This window comes from Pelodiscus sinensis, chromosome 21 (genome assembly GCF_049634645.1).
Source record: "Pelodiscus sinensis isolate JC-2024 chromosome 21, ASM4963464v1, whole genome shotgun sequence".
Lineage (NCBI taxonomy): Eukaryota > Metazoa > Chordata > Testudines > Trionychidae > Pelodiscus > Pelodiscus sinensis.
In genome coordinates this window covers 287,443-308,669 of record NC_134731.1, presented here as the reverse complement: position 1 = coordinate 308,669, position 21,227 = coordinate 287,443, and the positions used below count along the sequence as shown (strand labels likewise).

The window sequence follows — 21,227 nt, the reverse complement described above, 5'->3', positions numbered from 1 at the left end:
CATTTACCCATGCAGGTAGGAACTGCAGAGACATAGTCAAACAAAAGAGTCACATTCGATTACATCATTTGAAGGCAGATAAGTAACAAGTGACAGATTTTTCAAGTGTGTGTAGACAAATACTAGAAGTCTAAATGCTAAGATGGGTGAACTTGAATGCCTGGTGTTAAATAAAGCTATATTATAACAGGCGTCACAGAGACTTGGTGGAATGATGATAATCAATGGGAGACAGTGATGCCAAAGTTCAAAATATGCAGGAATGACAGACTAAGCTACCGTTGAGGGGAAGTGGCCCTCCATGTTGAAGAAAACAGAGAGTCAAATAGCAACAGTCTTACATAAAACCTCTAAGGAAAAAATGCCCTGCTTGAATAATAAGCACATAGCCAAAGGAACATATTAGTGACCACCTGGCTAGGATGGTTGTGAAATGTTCAGGTAGATTAGGGAGGCTACAAAAACAGAAAACACCAAGACAATGAGCAATTTCAACTATCCCCATACTGACTACATATATAGCACCTCAGATCAGAATGAAGAGACAAAAGCTGGAGATATGGTCTGAAATAAATAAGGTGAATTTTAATAAGGACAAATGCAAAGTGCTCCACTTAGGAAGGAACAATCCATACAGAATGGGAAGCGACTGTCTAGGAAGGAGTACGGCAGAAAGGGATCTAGGGATCATAGTGGACCACAAGCTGAATATGAGTGAACAGTGTGACGCTGTTGCAAAAAAAGCAAAATGACTCTGAGATGCATTAACAAGAGCATTGTGAGCACGACACGAGAAGTCATTCTTCCGCTCTACACTGCACTGATTAGGCCTCAACAGGAGTACTGTGTCCAGTTCTGGGCCCCACATTTCAGAAAAGATGTGCAGAAACTGGACAAGATGTGACGGCGTGTTGGGGTTCCCCCCCGATCCTGCAGCCCCGTAGCAGCGAGAACAGACTCTGCCAGCCAGAAGAATAGAGGAGGGTTTATTGCTTCTCCAGGATACAGCACAGCGTAGACGTGACATGGCTACAGGAATCTGGGCCAGGATGCCTCCTACCCCTTGAGATGGGGTATCTGTGCCCCTCGACTCCCAGCCCCCTCCTTAGTCTGTCTCCTTCATGGTTCCAGCCCGAAAACTGCCCCTGCGCCCAACACTCACTTCCTTTGTTCCGTCCCTTCCCTTAAAAGGTAGGACCAGTTTGGTCACTGTCATGGGGGCCCTCAAGGTGCCCCCCTTCCCCCGCTGGGCAGTGCTCACAGACAGAGGCCAATAGGAGTCATCCACAGCCCATAGCCCAAGCATAGAATCATAGAACACTAGGAGTGGAAGGGACCTCGAGAGGTCATCGAGTCCAGTCCCCTGCCCTCACGGCAGGACCCAATACTGTCTAGACCATCCCTGATAGACATTTATCTCACCTACTCTTCAATATCTCCAGAGATGGGGATTCCACAACCTCCCTGGCAATTTATTCCAGTATTTAACCACCCTGACAGGTAGGAACTTTTTCCTAATGTCCAACCTAAACCTCCCTGGCTGCAGTTTAAATCCATTGCTTCTTGTTCTATCCTCAGAGGCCAAGATGAACAAGTTTTCTCCCTTCTCCTTGTGACACCCTTTTAGATACCTGAGAGCAGCTATCATGTCCCTCCTCAATCTTCTCTTTTCTAAACTAAACAAACCCAATTCCTTCAGCCTTCCCTCATAGGTCATGTTCTCTAGACCTTTCATCATTCTCGTTGCTCTTCTCCGGACCCTCTCCAGTTTCTCCACATCCTTCTTGAAATGCGGTGCCCAGAACTGAACACAATACTCCAACTGAGGCCTAACTAGCTCTGAGTAGAGCGGAAGAATGACTTTTCGTGTCTTGCTCACAACACACCTGATAATGCAGCACAGAATCACGTTTGCTTTTTTTGCAACAGCATCACACTACTGACTCATATTCAGCTTGTGGTCCACTATAACCCCTAGATCCCGTTCTGCTGAACTCCTTCCTAGACAGTCGCTTCCCATTCTGTATGTGTGAATCTGATTATTCCTTCCTAAGTGGAGCATAGCAACCAGCAAGGTACTGACACTACATCACAGAAGGTCCAAAGAAGAGCAACAAACATGATTAAAGGTCTAGAAAACATGAGCTATGAGGGAAGACTGAAAGAACTGGGCTTGTTTTCTTTAGAAAAGAGAAGACTGAGAGGGGACATGAGAGCAGTTTTTAAGTATCTAAGCAGGTGTCACAAGGAGGAGGGAGAAAAATTGTTTTCCTTGGCCTCTGAGGATAGAACAAGAAGCAATGGGCTTAAACTGCAGCAAGGGAGGTTTAGGTTGGATATTAGGAAAAAATTCCTACCTGTCAGGGGGGTTAAACACTGGAATAAATTTCCTAGGGAGGTTGTGGAATTGCCATCTCTGGAGATACTTAAGAACAGATTAGACAGACACCGGTCAGCAATGTTTTAGCTGGTGGTCCATGAGGGCCAGGGACTGGACTTGATGACTTCTCGAGGTCCCTTCCAGACCTAGTATTCTATGATTCTATGACTGTGAAGGGTTAGAGTATGGGAGGAGACTCAGGGCTAGAGCAGGGGATGGGGAGCAGAGACTTGGAGGGGGCTCAGGGCTGGAGCAGGGGATGGGGTACCTGGGCCTTTGGGCAGCAGCCGCTACAGCCTTTTCTTAATCCAGCCCTGACAAATTGGGATTCAGTGGCTATATTGTACTTGGCTTTTCAGGAAGCCTTTGACAAGGCTGCATGCTAAAAGCTTGTAAGGCAAGTGAGCAGCCATGGAATAGTAAGGAAGGTCTCTCATGGACTTATAGCTAATTAAAAGATAGGAAACAAAGGATAGGAATAAATGGTCCATTTTCACAATGGAAAGAAGTAAATAGGATGGACCCCAGATATTTTGTATTAGGACCATTGTTGTTCACTGTACTAATAAATCATCTGGAAAAGGGTGTTAACAGGGAGGTAGCAAAGTTTTCAGCTAACGGTCTTGAATAATTTAGCATTAAGTTCAAAGATAATTGTGAAGCATCACAAAGCGACCTCACAAAACTGGGAGGGTAACAAAACAGCAGATGAAATTCAGTGTCAATAAGCAAAAATTAATGCACATTGGAAAACATACATATCTAACTATACATATCAAATTATGGGGCCTAAATTCACTGATACATTGTGGATAGTTTTCTTGAGAAGTCTCAGATTTCTAGCTGAAAATATGTACTCAGTGTGCAGAGTGTGAGACAAAAAAGCTAAGAGTATGTTAGGACTTTTAAGAAAGGAATAGATGCTAAAACAGAAAATATCATGATGCCTCTATATGCACCCATACCTTGGTACTCCAGGCAGTTCTGGTGGCCCTACCTCAGAAAACATATATTAGAACTGAAAAGGGTACAGAGACGGGCAGCAAAAACAATTAGGGTATAAAATGGGTTTCATACAAGCAGGCTGTGTCTAGACTGGCAAGTTTTTTTGCAAAAGCAACTGCTTTTGCGGAAAAACTTGCCAGCTGTCTACACTGGCCGCTTGAATTTCTGGAAAAGCACTGACGATCTCATGTAAGATCGTCGGTGCTTTTCCGGAAATACTATGCTGCTCCCATTTGGGCAAAAGTCTTTTTCCAAAAGACTTTTGCGCAAAAGGGCCAGTGTAAACAGCACAGTAGTGTTTTCCACAAAAAGCCCCGATCGCGAAAATGGCAATCGAGGCTTTTTTGCGGAAAACCGTGTCTAGATTGGCCACAGACACTTTTCCGCAAAAAGTGCTTTTGCGGAAAAGCATCCTGCCAATCTAGACGTGCTTTCCCGAAAATGCTTTTAACGGAAAACTTTTCTGTTAAAAGCATTTTTGGAAAATCATGCCAGTGTAGACGTAGCCACAAGGCATAGTCATTGTTGTGAAGGCCAAGGCTGCGTCTAGACTGGCAAGTTTTTCCGCAAAAGCGAACTTGCCAGCTGTCTACACTGGCTGCTTGATTTTGCGCAAAAGCACTGACGTTCTACTGTCCGAAATCAGTGCTTCTTGCGCAAATGCTTTGACGTTCCCGTTCGGGCAAAAGCCCTTTTCCGGAAATGTTTTTGCACAAGAGGGCCAGTGTAGACAGCTAAAAACTGTTTTGCGCAAAAAAGCCCTGATGGCGAAAATGGCGATCGGGGCTGTCTTGTGCAAAACCGTGTCTAGATTGGCACAGATGCTTTTCCGCAAAAAGTGCTTTTGCAGAAAAGCGTCTATGCCAATCTAGATGCTCTTTTCTGCAAATGCTTTTAACTGAAAAACTTTTGCAGAAAATCATGCCAGTCTAGATGTAGCCTCAAGAGGATAACTGGGATAAAAAAACATTAGATAAGTTAATGGAGAATGGGCCATCAATGGCCATTACCCAAGATGGTCAGGGAGTCTGGGAGTGGCTTCTTGAGCTGAAAATGATACCTCCATCCCAAAGTGCAGAGATGACATTTTTTCTCCCATTCTAGCCCCTTCTCCCAACACTTTAGAGCCCTTCATAGAATCATAGAATCATAGAATAATAGGACTGGAAGGGACCTCGAGAGGTCATCGAGTCCAGCCCCCCGCCCTCAAGGCAGGACCAAGCTCCGTCTACACCATCCCTGACAGATGTCTATCTAACCTGTTCTTAAATATCTCCAGAGAGGGAGATTCCACCACCTCCCTTGGCAATTTATTCCAATATTTGACCACCCTGACAGTTAGGAATTTTTTCCTAATGTCCAATCTAAACCTCCCCTGCTGCACTTTAAGCCCATTACTCCTTGTCCTGTCCTCAGAAACCAAGAGGAACAAATTTTCTCCTTCCTCCTTGTGACACCCTTTTAGATATTTGAAAACCGCTATCATGTCCCCCCTTAATCTTCTTTTTTCCAAACTAAACAAGCCCAGTTCATGAAGCCTGGCTTCATAGGTCATGTTCTCTAAACCTTTAATCATTCTTGTCGCTCTTCTCTGTACCCTTTCCAATTTCTCCACATCTTTCTTGAAATGTGGCGCCCAGAACTGGACACAGTACTCCAGCTGAGGCCTAACTAGTGCAGAATAGAGCGGCAGAATGACTTCACGAGTTTTGCTTACAACACACCTGTTGATACAACCTAGAATCATATTTGCTTTTTTTGCAACAGCATCACACTGTTGACTCATATTCAACTTGTGGTCCACTATGACCCCTAGATCCCTTTCCGCCATGCTCCTTCCTAGACAGTCGCTTCCCATCTTGTATGTATGGAACTGATTGTTCCTTCCTAAGTGGAGCACCTTGTGCTTCTCCAGCTACTGACCCTTCCTCCTGTCATCTCAAAGCTCGTTGAATGGGCTGTCTATAATAATCACTGTCTAGCACGGTTGGCAGAAGAGTTTTTGGTGCTCTAGGCAAACTATGACTTTGGCACCCCCCATTCAATAGCTTGTGGGAAGCAGTGGGGGAGTCGGCACTAAAACCCTGCATGGCCAGCTCTGTCTGGTGGTGGTGGTGGGGAAGAGGCCATGCACACTGCCGTTCTCCTTCTCCTGTCCTGGCTAGAGGAACAGCACAGGGAAGTGTCTTTTGCAGCCTTTTCCCCAACCGCTCCTACTGGCTGGGTTTTTGGCACCCCTTAAAGCAGAGACAGGCAAAATTTGGCCAGCCAAGCCTTTTGATCCGACCTGCTTCCACCCCTGCAGCAGGGAGCAGCACCAATAAAAGCGGCTAGCTGCTTGTTTTGCTCGCTCTGCTGCGGGATGTAGGGAAAGAGGGAGAGGCTTCACCATGCTGCCTCACCCCCCCCCCCCAACAAAATCTCTCAGCTGTGCGCAAAAGGGACTTTTGCCTGAACGGGAGCAGAATAGTATTTCCGCAAGAAGCACTGATTTCTTACAGTAGGAAGTCAGTGCTTTTGCGGAAATTCAAGCGGCCAGTGTAGACAGCTGGCAAGTTTTTCCGGAAAAGCAGCTGATTTTCCGGAAAAACTGGCCAGTCTAGACACAGCCATGAAGTCTTGCCTTGCTTCTATCTGGTTAGAATGCTGCTGCAAAGCTCCTAGTTGGTTGCTGTCATGAACAGGAGTGCTGACGAGCACCTGGTGACTAAAGGGTTAACTCAGGTACCTAGCAAAGGTGTCAGCTGGGGGGAGGAGGGGGTCAAGCCATCAGCCAATAAAAATTCAGGTAGGAATTTCAAACAGGAAAAGAGAGGTTTTTCTCTCTCTCTTCTTTGTTTAAGAGCAGAGTAGTTTCTCCCAGGTATTGAGGGAGATGGAAGATGCTTCTCTCTCCAAGAACGGACTTCTTGAAATGTGTAATTAAGGAAAAGTTTAAATAGTCTGTCAGGGTTTATTGTTTTCCTTGTTTGGGGGTTTGGAAATCATGTCTGAGCTGGCTAATTATTTTTCTCTTTCGTAATTAAGTATTACAGCCCAATGACTTTCCCTGAGTCTAGGTCAATTGTGGCTATTTACCGCTTAGCCAATTTACTATGCTTGCAACAGTAGTTTTGTTTTGATAATAAAAGAGTTTTCTTTTTATTCTGATTAACCAGTATTGGTTGATTGGTGTGTTGTTAGGATTAAGGGCCTAGTTACAAGGGCAGAGTCTATTGCTGTCTATGGATTCCCTCTGTCTGTTTTCCCAACTCTAAGCAAAACAGAGGGCAAGGGAGAGTGCTTTACCTTAGGGGTGTAGGTTCCCAAGTGATCTCTCTCTCTGGAAAAGGTTTCCTTTTTAAATATTTTCTTGTAATCACTTGGGCGGTGGCAGTGCAGAACCAGCCTTGTCTTTTTTGGATCTCAGGGGGACTGAGATTGACTAAGTTTTTCTCTGTGAATCACAGACACAGATTTTGCAGTGTTTATTCCGCTAGCAGTGTGTCACGTTGGGGGACTGAGCCATGACACTTGCTTTGAGCACATCATCCTCTCCTTGAATCCTTCCACTGGTTCCCCTCTTCTCTGTTGAATGTACAAAAGCGATTCTTCTTCACCTCAAAGATTCTTAAACCCCACTGACCGTCTTTTATTCACTACTGAAATGTCAGCTCCTGCCTCCAATTGGCTCTGGGTATCAGCCTCCATTGCTCACGTTCAGTGTCCAAACAAGTCCTTTCATGCTTTCTCCTGTGTTGCTCCCCATACGCGGGAGCCTCTCTCCATATTCACCCACAAAGCTACCTCATTCTCCACCTCAATTCCTGTTGCAAAACTCTCCTTTGCCTCAAGCCTACAGAAAAACAAGACAACAGGTAATGTGCCCTGAGACCACAGCTGACCATTTTCTCATTGTTTTCTTGTATCCTGCCATCTAGCACTCTCTAGCTAGCGAGCGTCTTTTCTCTTCTATTTAGACCTCGGCTCTTCGGCACAGAGACTCTCTTTGACCTGTGATTGTGCAGAACCTAGCGCAGTGGGGTCCTGGTCTTGGGTGCCATGGCAACACAAATCAATCACAGTCGTAGTTTTGGCCCTCTGAGAGGTGCAGACCTTGGGTGAAGCCCAGGGAATTGCTGTGACATCTGTTTCTCTCTTTCCAGCATCCGAAAGAATTTTGGCTGTGGAGCTAATGTCGCTATGCAAGCAAAGCAGCGAATGGCTTACGGGATTATCAAGGATGAGCACAAAAAACTGGGCCCTATGAAATTTTCAGAGACTGCTGTCACAATCCTCTTCATATTACTGGTGGTGCTTTGGTTTACCAGGGACCCTGGGTTCATGGCAGGCTGGGCAACTAATATCTTCAACCAGAATGGCAAAAGGTATTTCCTCCTCCTCCTCCTCCTCCTCTGCACTGATTAGGCCACAACTGGAGTATTGTGTCCAGTTCTGGACACCACATTTCAGGAAAGATGTGGAGAAATTGGAGAAGGTCCAGAGAAGAGCCACAAGAATGATGAAAGATCTAGAGAACATGAGATATGAGGGAAGACTGAAAGAACTGGACTTGTTTTCTTTAGAAACAGAAGACCGAGGGGGGACATGGTAGCAGTTTTCAAGTATCTAAAAGGGTGTCACAAGGAGAAGGGAGAAAAATTGTTCTCCTTGGCCTCTGAGGCTAGGACCAGAAGCAATGGGCTTAAACTGCAGCCAGGGAGGTTTAGGTTGGACATTAGGAAAAACTTCCTGTCAGGGTGGTTAAATACTGGGATAAATTGCCTAGGGAGGTTGTGGAATTGCCATCACTGGAGACATTTAAGAGCAGGTTGGATAGACGTTTATCAGGGATGGTCTCGATTATACTTGGTCCTGTTGTAAGGGCAGGGGACTGGACTTGATGCCTTCAAGAGGTCCATTCCAGTTCTAATAGTCTACGATTTTCCATCCTCACCAAATATCAGCCAAACACTGAACATTAGAGATCCAACATGGGCACATGGGAGAGGACCTGGACTTCTCATCTCAAAGTACATTGGTTCTCTGTTCCCATCTGGATAAATCCTGCTTATTCTGGGGCCTATCCTTTTGGTAGGACCATGCCATTTCTAGGGGTAATTTTGCCAGATTGTGCAGCCCTTGCTCCTTCGGTATCCTTGCCAAACTCAGTAGAGTCATTTCTGGATCAATCTCTTGCAGTTATGTGACTGATGCTACAGTTGTCATCTTCATTTCACTTCTGATGTTCCTAATTCCTTCAGAGATCCCCATTTATCTCTGTCGCAACAGGACTCAGCAAGCACAACAGCAAGGTAAGACCTAACTCAGCAAGTCACAGTCCAGGTGCCACAATAGAACACAGGCGTTTCCCTGCCTCTTGGCTTTACAAAGGCAATTTCAAACACTGAACAATTCAAGGAGCCAAAGGGCAGTGCTGGGCGTGTGTCTGCAAAGGATTCCTGCAGGATTTGGGTTATATGTTCTCCACCGTGCAGTTGGTTGATCACAGCATGGCTCTCTTTCTGGTATGCTAATTAAATGAGACACGTCTAATCAAAGACATTATATGCATGTCTCATAACTGCTGAAGCGGAAGAGTCTAGGAGGAGATGTACTAGACCCTGGGAGAATACTGACTAGCTCTGAGGACATGTTCCTATACATCTAGTCCATTCTCCCACCTTTTGGGGCCAGAGCAAGTTCTCTACACAGTCTCTTCCATAGTGTTTTGTCCAGTCTAATTTTAAAAGTTTTAATGATGATGCTTCCATTGCTTCCTTTTGGAGACAACTCCACAGTCTGGTAGATCACCCTCCCCTTAACTCCAGCTCTCCACTACAAGGAGATGCAAGAGTTGGGAAGTTTTACAGGTGTCAAACACCAGGGCTACGTCTACACTGGCACCCTTTTCCGGAAATGCTTAAAACGGAACAGTTTTCCATTATAAGTATTTCCGGAAAAAGCGTGTCTACATTGGCAGGATGCTTTTCTGGATAAGCACTTTTTCCGGAAAAGCGTCTGTAGCCAATGTAGACGCGCTTTTCCAGAAAAAAGCCCCGATCGTCATTTTCGCGATCGGGGCTTTTTTGCGTAAAAGACTACTGTGCTGTCTACACTGGTCCTTTTCCAGAATAGTTTTTCCGGAAAAATACTTTTGCCCGAACGGGAGCAGCATAGTTTTTCCGGAAAAGCACTGATGATTTTACAGTAGATCGTCATTGCTTTTCCGGAAAAGCAAGCGGCCAGTGTAGACAGCTTTCAAGTTATTCCAGAAAAGCGGCTGTTTTTCCGGAATAAGTGGCCCAGTGTAGACACAGCCTAGTAGTGTTGTGTGTGTTAGTACAAAACCTCAGCTAAGCCAGGGTGTTGAACAGAGAGGAGAGCTACATTGTGGCACTGATGCTATTTGTCAGGGGAGCATTGTGCACCAGAACTACTAAAGGAAACTGACAAGCCAATACTCTTTCCCCTGATCCATGGGGATGGAGTGTGGTTGTAACTACACACCTACTGAGTGTGGCTCTCTGTCCTATGTAGTGGCACTTACGCCAGTTTACACTACAGGGGAAGGTCGAATTAACATACACAACTTCATCTATGTTAATTATGTAACTGGGGTTGAGTTTCTGTGCAGTTTCCACAGCGGGTGGTCAATGGGAGCAAATGCTCCCATCAGCTTGCCTTACTCCTCACAAGGAGCAGAAGTGCCAGTGCCAACAGGGGCGCCCTCTGAATTCAATTTAGCGGGTCTTTTCTCGACCCACTAATTTGAACTCTGAAAGATTGACCATAGTAACACTGATTTTCCACATAGATGCAGCCCAATCGAAGTTTTTTGTGGCCCGCCATAACATTTTTATAAAAGAATGAAGTGCAGCCCGCTGGCCACTTGGAGCATGTGGCCGAGTGCCTGCTCACAGCCGGCTGGGCCGCTCTGCACCGCAGCAACTGTTCACGGTCGGCCGGGCTGCTCTGCGCACGTGCCGACGGCTGGCTGGGTGCTCTGCGCTGGGCTCTCCAGCAAGTGCTCCCACTGGCCACTGTGCTCATGCCACCCCAGCGCCTCAGGCAGTAACGCTGACTCCAGGACCCAGTTATTGGGGGGGGGGGGGGCTGGGAAAGCCTGGCTCTGGGGCAGAGGAGAGGCATTAGGTTGGGGGTGCTGGGAATGCCTGGCTCTGGGGAGGGTGGAGGCATTAGGTTGGGGGGGGAGCTGGCTCTGGGGGAGGAGGGAGGCATTAGGTTGGGGGGTCCTGGCTCTGGGGGACCGAAGGGGGGTTGGGTTAGTACAGGGGTATGGGAGTGCCTGGCTCTAGGGGAGAAGAAGGAGTTATTTTGTTAATATTTTGTTTAATTTATTTATTCCCAAATAAAATCTCAAAATGTATATTCATTTTATATCAATAAATATATGAATTTTTTGAAATTCCATGAATAATTATATCTTTACGCAAAATCTCAAACTTACAGAGTATCTGAAATTTTCACAGAAGCCTTTTCTATTTGATTAACTATGGTCTATACTTGTTTTTATTTCAACAAAACAAGTTATGTATCATATACAAAATATAAAAGTACCTTAAATTTATATTTAAATTAAAAATTATGTAAAATTAATTTAAAATTATTTAATATGAGCAAATAATTTTACACATCAAATTATTGTAATATTATAAAATATACCTAAAACATAATCTATAATAATAGATAACTACGACTTTCTGACAAAGTCCATTTTCTTTGATGGCCCTAGGGTTGCCAGGTGTCCGGTATTGGTGCCTTCTGCCTGGCACCTAAACTGTGCTTCCCCCTCCCGCCCCTCGACAAACCATCTGGGAACCCTAGATGGCCCTGAAAGCTATCAGGTTTTGTTTGTGCGGCCCTCAGTAGGCTTCGAGTTTGACATGCCTGCTCTACAGCCTTATCTGAGATTCAGCTAGCTTTTAGCTCAAGTAGTAGAGACTCATGAGCTAAGCTCCAGAGATCCCAGGCTTGGTTCCACCTGTTGGCGTTACACAGAGATGATCCCTGGATGTGATCTGCATTCCTGTGGCTCACAGATTGGTTTTGTATTTTAGGTAGCAGAAAGATTCGAGTAGTCCCTGCTCTCTTGGATTGGAAGACGGTTAATCAGAAGATGCCCTGGAACATTGTGATTTTGTTGGGCGGTGGCTTTGCCCTAGCCAAAGGCAGCGAGGTATCTTCCTGTGTCTGATGACCTGAAACATTTGTTTAACTGGACACTTCATTTTGTTCCTGTTTTGCACCCTTGTAGAGCACCAGAGGGCACTCGAGTAGCACCAAATGCCCTCTCTCTCAGCTGGAGATCAGCATTAGGGGCATGTCTCTTGTGCAGTGCTCACTCCTGAGTCTATTAGTGCTGCATGCAGACAATGGGACACTGCTCCTGAAGTAGAACAGCTGAGAAGGGGACTCGTGAGGGAAGGGCCAAACACATCAACAAATGCAATTCAGTGATGATTCATGGGTCCAAGTTTTTCCAAGGTGTGAGGTGGCTCAGGCAGATAAGATCTGCCCATGATGGGATTCCAAAGGATCTCAGGGTTCTTCACTCCTCAGTGCAGTATCTAGGCAATGCAACCTTGCCACCTAGCAGCCAGCAGGGTTGCAGGCCACCTGAGTCATATGCCTCCCATTGAACAGAAGCTGCACAGCTGGAGGGACTTGCATCATCATGTGCATTTGTTAGCAAGCGTGAAATGGAACAGAAAAGAAAAGGAGGAAGAAGGGAGAACATGGTGCAGAGTAAATCAGAAGGCTTTTTCCTGGCGATTAGGAGAACATAACGAGTAGCAATAAATGCAGCTGATGGGCCAACCATGGATAACTTGTTTCTCTCTTCAAATTGGGAAACTAAACATTGGAAAACTGATTTTAAAAAATAAGATACTGAATGTAATTGAATATAAGAAAGCACAATTTCTAACAACTTGTACATTTTTGTAGTAACAACCAGAAGCCCCAGTTGAAGATTAGGACTTCAGTTTCCTAGGCATTGCCCTCACAGATAAAAAGATGCTCATATAACACGATAGAATGGGCAGATATATCACAAAGGTGGTGGGCCAAAGCACAAGGAAACAGTGACGATGATGATTAGTGTAGTAAAGCAATAGTCACAGCACATCAAACAGATGGGTTATTGTTGAGTTTTGTAGGCATTGCCACAGCGGTGAATTTTTAAGGTGAGTTGTGAAGGAGGAAAATATAGTATCATGCAGATTTCATGGGAAATTTACCTCATGCCTCAGAAATGGCATAGGAGAAAATAAGGAGGTGTCTATGGAGCAGTCTCATGAAAAAGAAGGACTTGCATCACTGGTGGTCCAGAAGAGGTGGTTGGTGGCTCCATGCTGTGTAAGAGGTGGTAACAGGCTACAAAGGATATTGGGGAGAGGGAATGCGGCAGAGTGAGATGATTGGTCAGAGTAACACAGCAAGAAGATCACCTTTGTGAATGTGCTTTTAATGGAGTTGGAGGAGCTGAAGGGGCAGGATGGCGTTTGTCAAGTCCAGAAAGGAAGGGGTCGTAATAGTCAAGATCTGAGATGAGAATGTGTGTAAATTTGAGCTGTGTGGACTGAGGAAAGGCTGGATCATAGAGATGTTATTCAGGAAGAAGTAGCAAGATATAGACATTGCCAGGGTGTGTTGAGTCTACAGACAGCCAAGTCAAAACTGATCCAACTTGCAGGCTTGAGTAACAGGCTGGATGCTCATTGGCCATAGTCACTGAGAGAGGAAGGAGGAAGGTTCGGAACTCACTTTTGACTATGTTGCTTTGAAGTGGCAGCTGGACACTCACAAGGGCCTGTTAGAAAGATAGGCGGAGATTGTAGTTTGGAAAGGAGACAGATCTAAGCTGTGGTCATGTCTAACTAATGCCCTGAATACTGTGATGAACCTCTTTAGACCAAGAAAGGACCTTGCTGTATTCTTTCCCTCTCAGTGGCTTTATGATGGAAAAAGTGTGTGTGTGTGTGTCTTATTCATTGCATTGAGGTCTATTGCCTGGGAATAAAGATGATTTGCTTTTCTCCAGTAAGCAGTCTGGAACCTCATAAGAAGGAATTGGCAGTTGGCTGGGGATATAGTTACTGAGTGTAGTTCTGATATGGCACTTGCTCAAGAACTTGATCTGCATGTCCATTGTGCTAACGGACCGCTCTCCATCTCTATCTTTCAGGAATCTGGTTTGTCTTCATGGCTAGGTAGCAAACTGGCACCTTTGGAGAATATCTCACCACCAGCTATTGTTTTGCTATTGTGTCTCCTGATTGCCACTTTCACTGAATGCACCAGCAATGTGGCTACCACCACTCTCTTCCTTCCTATACTGGCTTCCATGGTAAGTCCCATCCCTTTTCAGACTGCTTCTGCAGGAAAAGCAACAGGACCTTCCATCATGTTCCACGTACAAACCTACTCAGTTATGCACAAAATCTGACCAAGCCAACCACAGGCTCATGCCCTTGAAATGTAGATATCACATATAGTCTAGATGTTATGGTCACTCTTTCTAAAGTAGCGTATGCAGGTGAAAATAATAGGATTGAGAAGTTAGGAGACTGAAGGCCATTTAGACAATGTCTACACAGCAGTGTTATTTATAACATAGTGCATGTCTACACAGCAAACCCATTATTTTGAAATAAATTTGAAATAATGGGCTTCTTACTCTGACTTCCATAAACCTCATTTCATGAGGAGTAAGGGAAGTCGGAGGAAGCATTCTCTATTTTGAGATGACTGCTGTGCAGACAGCGCCAAAAGTTCAAATAAGCTATTTTGACCTAAGCTATGCAATTAGCATAGCTCAAGTTGCGTAGCTTATTTTATGTTTAGGGCTGCTGTGTAGACGTGCCCTTAGTCACAGGAAAGGCAATGGCAGCGGCAGCGTGAACTTCCCAATGCCAGCACATCAGTGTATCTCCTCATGACCCTCCAGAGTCACCTCTACAGTGACCATGTACGTCAGTCTCCTTGGTCTATTCGAACTTTTGCAGCGCCACTGAGACTAACTACAAGGAGAAAACTGTTGCCTTCCCAAGGGCAGATTTAGGATGGAGGTTAAAATCATGCCCCAGGCGGAAGTGGAATAAGAGTCACCAGATGTCTTTTGGTTCAGACATTGAACAGTAGGAGTAACCTGTAATTGCTTCACTGGAGAGAGCAGAATTCTCGCTTACCCAAATATCTCCCCTGAGCGTTTGGAGCTCTTTCCTTCAAGGGAGCTGTTTACTGAGCTCTGGATGTAGGATTCTGATGACTGTTTTCATTGATTTACCAATTCTGGACTGAACAGTGATATTGTTATTAATTTATACAGGGGCAGATGATAATTTTGCGGGGCCCAGGGCTGTGCCGTGGGGCCCGGGGAGGCACAATTTTGCGCATGCACCTCGGCAGCAGCTGACGGGAAGTAGCACGCGCGGGGCCTATTGAAGTGCGGGGCCTGGGGCAGCCACCCCGCTCCTCCTGCCCTATATCCGCCGCTGAATTTATATGAGAGTGGTGGCCAAATGTCCCAAGCAGGACCAGGGCCCGAGGGTGCTGGGACCCTGGGGGAGTGACTGGAAGCGTCTGAGGCAGGACGGAGGGTGTCTGTGAAAGGAAGGGTGGAGCACACGTCAGTTCTACATCTATGCACTCTGCTGGTATTAAAGATGTCACCTTCTTCTCACCTCTTACACAGTCTCAAGCCATCTGCCTCAATCCGCTCTACGTCATGCTGCCTTGCACACTTTCAGCATCCCTGGCGTTCATGCTCCCCGTGGCCACTCCTCCCAATGCCATTGCTTTCTCCTATGGACAGCTCAAGGTTATCGACATGGTGAGCAGCAGGCCCCTCTGATTGCCAGTTACACTGTTCTTTGCCTGTCTCCTTGCTTTGCTATTAGTTTTCCCTTGACAAGCGATTACAGAACAGCCTGTACCCTGCTAAACTCAAATGGAATACAGAGCATAGACTTGTACATTGATGGGCTACTGTGGCAGGGACGTACACTCAGAACCATGAGCGCTTCAGCTCTTGGAAAACAGCCAGTGACACTGCAGGGAAAGGTCTCGTTGGGTGTGTCCGTAGCAACAGGGCATTGATGGGAAATGGGAGGGTGTAGCCGTGCAAATAAACGAAATGCAAACCGTGGGGCTGGCAAAAGGGTTCTTATCAAACCACTTTTTTGCACAAGCGTCTGTATTGCTGTCTGTGCATTCCACAGTGCATTCCGCCCGGGCTGAACTGATGCCCTTTCTCACGAGAGCACAAAAAGAAGAGGATATCTTTATAATTGACATATGAGGTCCCGGAATTACTCTCCCCAAACATGGGTGGTTGGTGAAGGTAGGGCTGGGGGAAGCAAGCCCCAGCCCCACCCCTTCTGATGAGGTCCCCCCCCCCCCACAGGAGCCAAACTGCCCCCATGCCCATGCCCCCCTCCGACATGGGGAGGCCACCACAGGGAAGGGAGGAGGGCGAGCTGCACATGGCCCCAGCCTCCCCGGCCCCAGAGCATGGGGAGGGAAGAGGGCGTGTCCTCAGCCTCCCTGGCTCCAGATTATGGGGAGGGTGGATAGCCTCCCCAGCCTTTCCAGCCCCCAGAACATGGGGAGGGAGGAGGATCTTCAGTTCCAGCCTCCCTGGGCCTGGAGCACTGGAAGGAGGATGCTGGGGGTGAAGTGTGGGAGGGGCCAATGCCTTCCCCCACTTAGCATACCAGCCACCCATGTCCCCGAGTGAATATCAGATTCAGATGCCAAATCAAGAGAGGTCTATGTAAGTGTGTGGCTGGGATTCCAGGTCTTTGATAAGACTTAGCCCCATCCAAAAAAATAAGCAAAGGCTTCTGCTCAGCTATGGTATGGGGCCCAGTTTATTCTGAATGAGGCCTTGGGAGGAAAGCCAAATTAATGGTCAGGGTTGGGTGATTTAACATCAGCTACAGGCAAAAAAAGTGGTATTGAAATTAAACATCCTGGCTGCGTCTAGACTGGCAGGATTTTCCGGAAATGCTTTTAACGGAAAAGTTTTCCGTTAAAAGCATTTTTGGAACAGAGCATCTAGATTGGCACAGACGCTTTTTCACAAAAGCACTTTTTGCAGAAAAGCGTCCGTGGCCAATCTTGACGCGCTTTTCCGCAAAAAAGCCCCAATCGCCATTTTCGCGATCGGGGCTTTTTTGAAGAAAACAAACCTGAGCTGTCTACACTGGCCCTTTTGCGCAAAAGCTTTGAGGAAAAGGGACTTTTGCCTGAATGGGAGCAGCATAGTATTTCTGCAAGATGCACTGATTTCTTACAGTAGGAAGTCAGTGCTTTTGCGGAAATTCAAGCGGCCAGTGTAGACAGCTGGCAAGTTTTTCCGGAAAAGCGGCTGATTTTCCGGAAAAACTGGCCAGTTTAGACACAGCCCCTGGGTTTAATTTTTGACAGACCAAAGGCCCAGAGCTGCCTAATGGGGTTCTAAAATTTCCAGAGCAAGATGGAGGAGAATTTCCCCAGGGTAGGAACTGAGGAACACAGCCACAGATTGCATGCAAAGGTCTCTCACATCACCTGCTCTAGGGCAGTGTTTCTCAACCAGTGGTACGAGTACCCTCAGGATTACTTGAGAGCAGTCAGGGGGGTAGGTCAACAACTGAAATTTGGAGAAAACGGAATTTTTGTTTTACGTTTTACAGCGCTGTATTATTTTTGTATTTTTACACCCAACAATTTCATCACCCACCTGGCTATGATTAAGTTGTTTAAACAAATGTGTTTCAATGGTAGAAAAAAACTTGTATCTGAAAACTGTAAGTCTTGAGGGTGCTGATAATTTTTTGTCAAGGGGTACTTTATAAAACATAGTTGAGAAACACTACTCTAGGGGGCATGCTGTTAGGGCTGGGAGAGAGGCCACAGCACACAGCATGTACAGCTCCAGAGCACTGCACCGGGGGACATTCTAGCCTCTGGCACAGAGCAAAGGCAGCAAAGTCATCCCAGGCCTCCCCCTAGGCTGAGAGCTGTGTGAGGTGCCTTTAGGAGGCCCCAATCAGAGGCTGTTTCTTTTATCCTGCACACTGCTACAGGGACCGAGAGCTCTGAAATCGACATCCCCTTCCCCACCTGGGCCTTTAGCTTCCCAGCACAAAGCCGAGCCGTTCATCACCCCCAGGCTTTCAGATAGATACCTTGCCCAGCCTGGGTGCTAGAATAAGGATCTACAAATCAACCCACAAGCGCAGGGGTCTCAAACTCAATTTACCTTAGGGCCTGTACTAGTCCTCACATCCTCCTAGGGGGTTGGCAGGCGTCCCCCTACGGCAGGATTCTGGGGGTTGGGCCTCTATGCACTCCCCCCCCCCCCCCTGGATCCCTTTGTCCTGCCTGCTGCCTCTGGGCAAATTTCCCAGGAGTCCCTGCCGCCACCCCTAGGAGCACAGTGGGGCTTCAGCGCCTTCTGGCAGTGAAGCAGAGCGAGCCGGGGGATGGAGGTGGAGTGGAGCAGAGGCTGCTGCATTGCGCCACAGCTCCTGCCGCTGCAGTGAGTACAAAGGGCTGCAAGGACTCGTGCTGGCAGCCACACACAAGCTGGATTGTAGAACTGCTTGGGCCATAGATGGCCTGTGAGTTTGAGACCCCTGCCCAAAAGCCATCCATCCAAGCTTCCTACTGCTGATCAGGAACAGACTTAGGCCTTGTCTATACTGGCAATAGAACAACAAAACTTTGCCCATTCACAGGTGCTTAATCACTGGCAAATACTAGTGTTAAAAGTGCTTTGTCAGCTGGAAGGCTCTCCTGCCCACAAAGCAAATGCCACTCCGAAGGGATGGAAGCTTTTTGTTGGCAACAGTGCTGACAAGCAGTTTTTAGTCTGCCTGACTTTTCATGCCATGGCCATTGCTAAAACCTGTGTAGTGTAAGCATCCCCTTAGTTCAGCCAATGACACCGTCTCTTTACAATTCTAGGCTAAAGCCGGGAGCGTACTCAACATTCTGGGTGTCCTGACAATCATGTTAGCCATACACACCTGGGGCTTCTCCTTGTTTGATTTGAACCACTTTCCAGTATGGGCAAACAGCACGTCACCAGCTGCCTGTAAATAATATGGACAAATGGAACCACGAGCGGTCTCTGATGGAGCAGAATATTGTTCACTCTGACCACCAGCTTGATCTGCTCAAGCTTTTGTGATGTACTGGATCAGACACAACCTCTAGAAACCAAGCACCCAGACGTTAACAACGGAATTCTCTGGCTTTTCTACTGTGTGCACAAGATATAGCCTTATGCTGGGCAACTTTTGCTGGGATCCCCAGGCTACCTTTCTCTTGGGAACCAGTGGGAAATTTTCCCCAGTACTAGGCATTCCTATCAGAGCGCAGATTTTACCTGTAAATTCCGTGTTTGCTCTGAGTGTGCCAGGAGAGGAAAGGAAGGGTGGCACAGAAGTGCATATAAGAAGAAAGAGGGGAACAGTTTGTACTTGATGCTGTGACTGCAACTGTGTGTTTGAAACTAAATGCATACCTCTGTTTGTAGGCACAGACCTCTCTGTGTAGGTATGCTTGTACTCGGGCCTGGTGAACATAAAATTGTACGCATGACCTGCAAGCACTCCAACAATCTATGCATTATAATGATTGTGGACTAATCAAAACACTATCTAGACCATTCTATTTCTCTAATTTATTTATTTAAAATTCACTCTGTAGTTGAAGTGAAAAGGAGCTTCTGAAAACAAGAGGCTATTTTCACTATCACATCAATCCTAAGACTATTTATGGAGGCCCAAAGACTGTGCAAAGACAGTCTGTTTTGTGTCAAGGTCCAAATTTCTTGTTGAAAATCTAATCAAGGTACAGATTCCAGACAAAAATAACAAGCCCCCCAACAATACTGTTAGCAATAACTACATAAAAAGATCTAGGGGGCTGTCTAAAAGCATCTTGCAGTCAAGATATGGCCCACTGTCACCTCTTGACTCCCCCTGCTGTAAGGACATGACAGGAACTATAGTGTTCTCCTGAGAATGGGGAAATTCTTGTTTCCTAAAGTATTGATTGAATTAAAGAATTTTTATGCAACTTCTATATTCTGTCCAGTTTTTCTATAAGAAACCAATCTTTCTGCTGCTATTGTGTATGTCAGCTCACCATACCCTTCCCACTCCTCCTGGCAGAGCCAGCACCACCAACATATCTTTTAACACCATGGAAAGAATCATGGAATAGCCCTTGGTTTTCAGCATCCAGGTCAAACTACAGCAGTGCCTAAGCAACTCAGGAGTATGTAAGCCTGTTCTGACGTTCAGTGAGACCTACATTGCAAAGAGGAAGATTTTTAAAGGTGCTTAGGCACCGAACAATGCACCTTGGCACACAGTGGGATTTTCAAACGCATCCAAACAGGTTAGATGCCTAACAGCCATTGAAAGTGAAGTCAATGAGAGCAGAGCATCTACCCTGCCTTTGAAAATTCCATCAGGTGCCCACGTGCATCTCTAAGCATTAGGCTGCTTTTGAAAGCCTGGCTTGAAGGCACGTAGGCACTTTTGAAAATGTTCCCTTTCATCTCTATTTACCATTTCCGCAGAGAACAGAGGGACAGGGCTAGTTATCTTTGGGAAAAGGGAGTATAGCATAATCTCTGTGATGTAGTGTCAGCTCTGCAGATGACCCCTACCGGCCTCTGTCTGTAAGCACTGCCCAGCGGAGGGCATCCTGAGAGCCCCCCTGACAGTGACGGAACCGGTTCTACCCATTAAGGGAAGGGATGAAACAAAGGAAGGGAGTGTTGGGGGAAGGGTCAGTCTTGGGCTGGAACCATGAAGGAAACAGACAAAGGAGGGGCTGGAATCTAGGGGCCCAGAGACCCCATCTCAAGGAGGCTGAGGCATCCTGGTCGACACATCATGTCTGTGCTGTGCTGTATCCTGGAGAAGCATTAAACCCCCTCTATTCTGCTGGCTGGTGGAGTCTGTTCTTGCTGCTACGGGGCTGCAGGATCGGAGGAACCTCGACTCATCGTCACAATCACCAATCCCATTAGCATGGAAATGCAGAATGTTATTCCCCGATTTTTGAAAGAGAACCCATTGGCTCCTATAGAAGCCATAGCTAATGCCTGCAAGAGCATGGAGATATGGAAAATCAGGATTCATTTCAACAGGCTAGCTCCTGGCCTGTCTCTGGAAAATTGAGCTACAAGTTCACAGAACACTCATGTATTTGCATAAAATCTACCTTGTTCAGGAATTCCTGCACCACGCACTCCAGAGCACACCCTGCCCCCTCCCCTACCCCTCTGCATTTGATCCTAATCTCTCAGCTGGTAAAACAGGTATAGGTCTCTAGGTACAAAATGTGCTAGCTGGAGAGCAGATGCTAGTAAACCATAGGCTAGAAAAGGTTTACCCTTCTCTGCTAATGAGCTGCTATTTCCCTGGTGCTAACGTTAGAAGCCAGATGACCCAATCCCTCTGGCAGGATTCAGATTTAAACAAACAATTATTTAATGGCACCTGCCAAGATCTCTTCACCCTCCACATGGAGGATTTAAGATTTGCATGTGCATTTACCTCTAGTCCTGCGTGGGACGACTGCAATAGCCAATGCCTTATTCAGGGAGTAAGCCAATGCCTTATTCCCCTCCTCCTCCAAACATGCAGTAACCCTACCAATACTGAAGAACTCTACTTTGCATACATGATTCTTGCCATGCGATCCTGTACCAAGCCTTCCATTCCTGAGCGCAGCCATAGAGACACTAGCCAAAGGCCACCTGCAAGCTCATCTAATTGAAGGCCATATAGTCAAGCTAGGACATGAGTTGGTGTAGGGGTTTCCCCCG

General features: G+C 46.4%; 1 protein-coding gene across 4 annotated transcripts in view; it reads left to right on the top strand.

Annotated features, from left to right (window-relative positions):
* The window catches only part of SLC13A2 (solute carrier family 13 member 2), a 56,659-nt gene extending 37,173 nt beyond the window's left edge, over positions 1 to 19,486 (top strand). For all 4 annotated transcript variants that reach the window (XM_075904459.1, XM_075904457.1, XM_075904456.1 and 1 more), the window contains 6 exons: positions 7,531 to 7,752; positions 8,567 to 8,679; positions 11,446 to 11,564; positions 13,575 to 13,736; positions 15,084 to 15,221; positions 18,344 to 19,486. In XM_075904459.1, coding sequence (XP_075760574.1) covers positions 7,531 to 7,752; positions 8,567 to 8,679; positions 11,446 to 11,564; positions 13,575 to 13,736; positions 15,084 to 15,221; positions 18,344 to 18,481 — 892 coding nt within the window. In that variant the 3' untranslated portion in view covers positions 18,482 to 19,486. The remainder of the gene's footprint in view (positions 1 to 7,530; positions 7,753 to 8,566; positions 8,680 to 11,445; positions 11,565 to 13,574; positions 13,737 to 15,083; positions 15,222 to 18,343) is intronic.
* Positions 19,487 to 21,227: the final 1,741 nt, after the last annotated feature.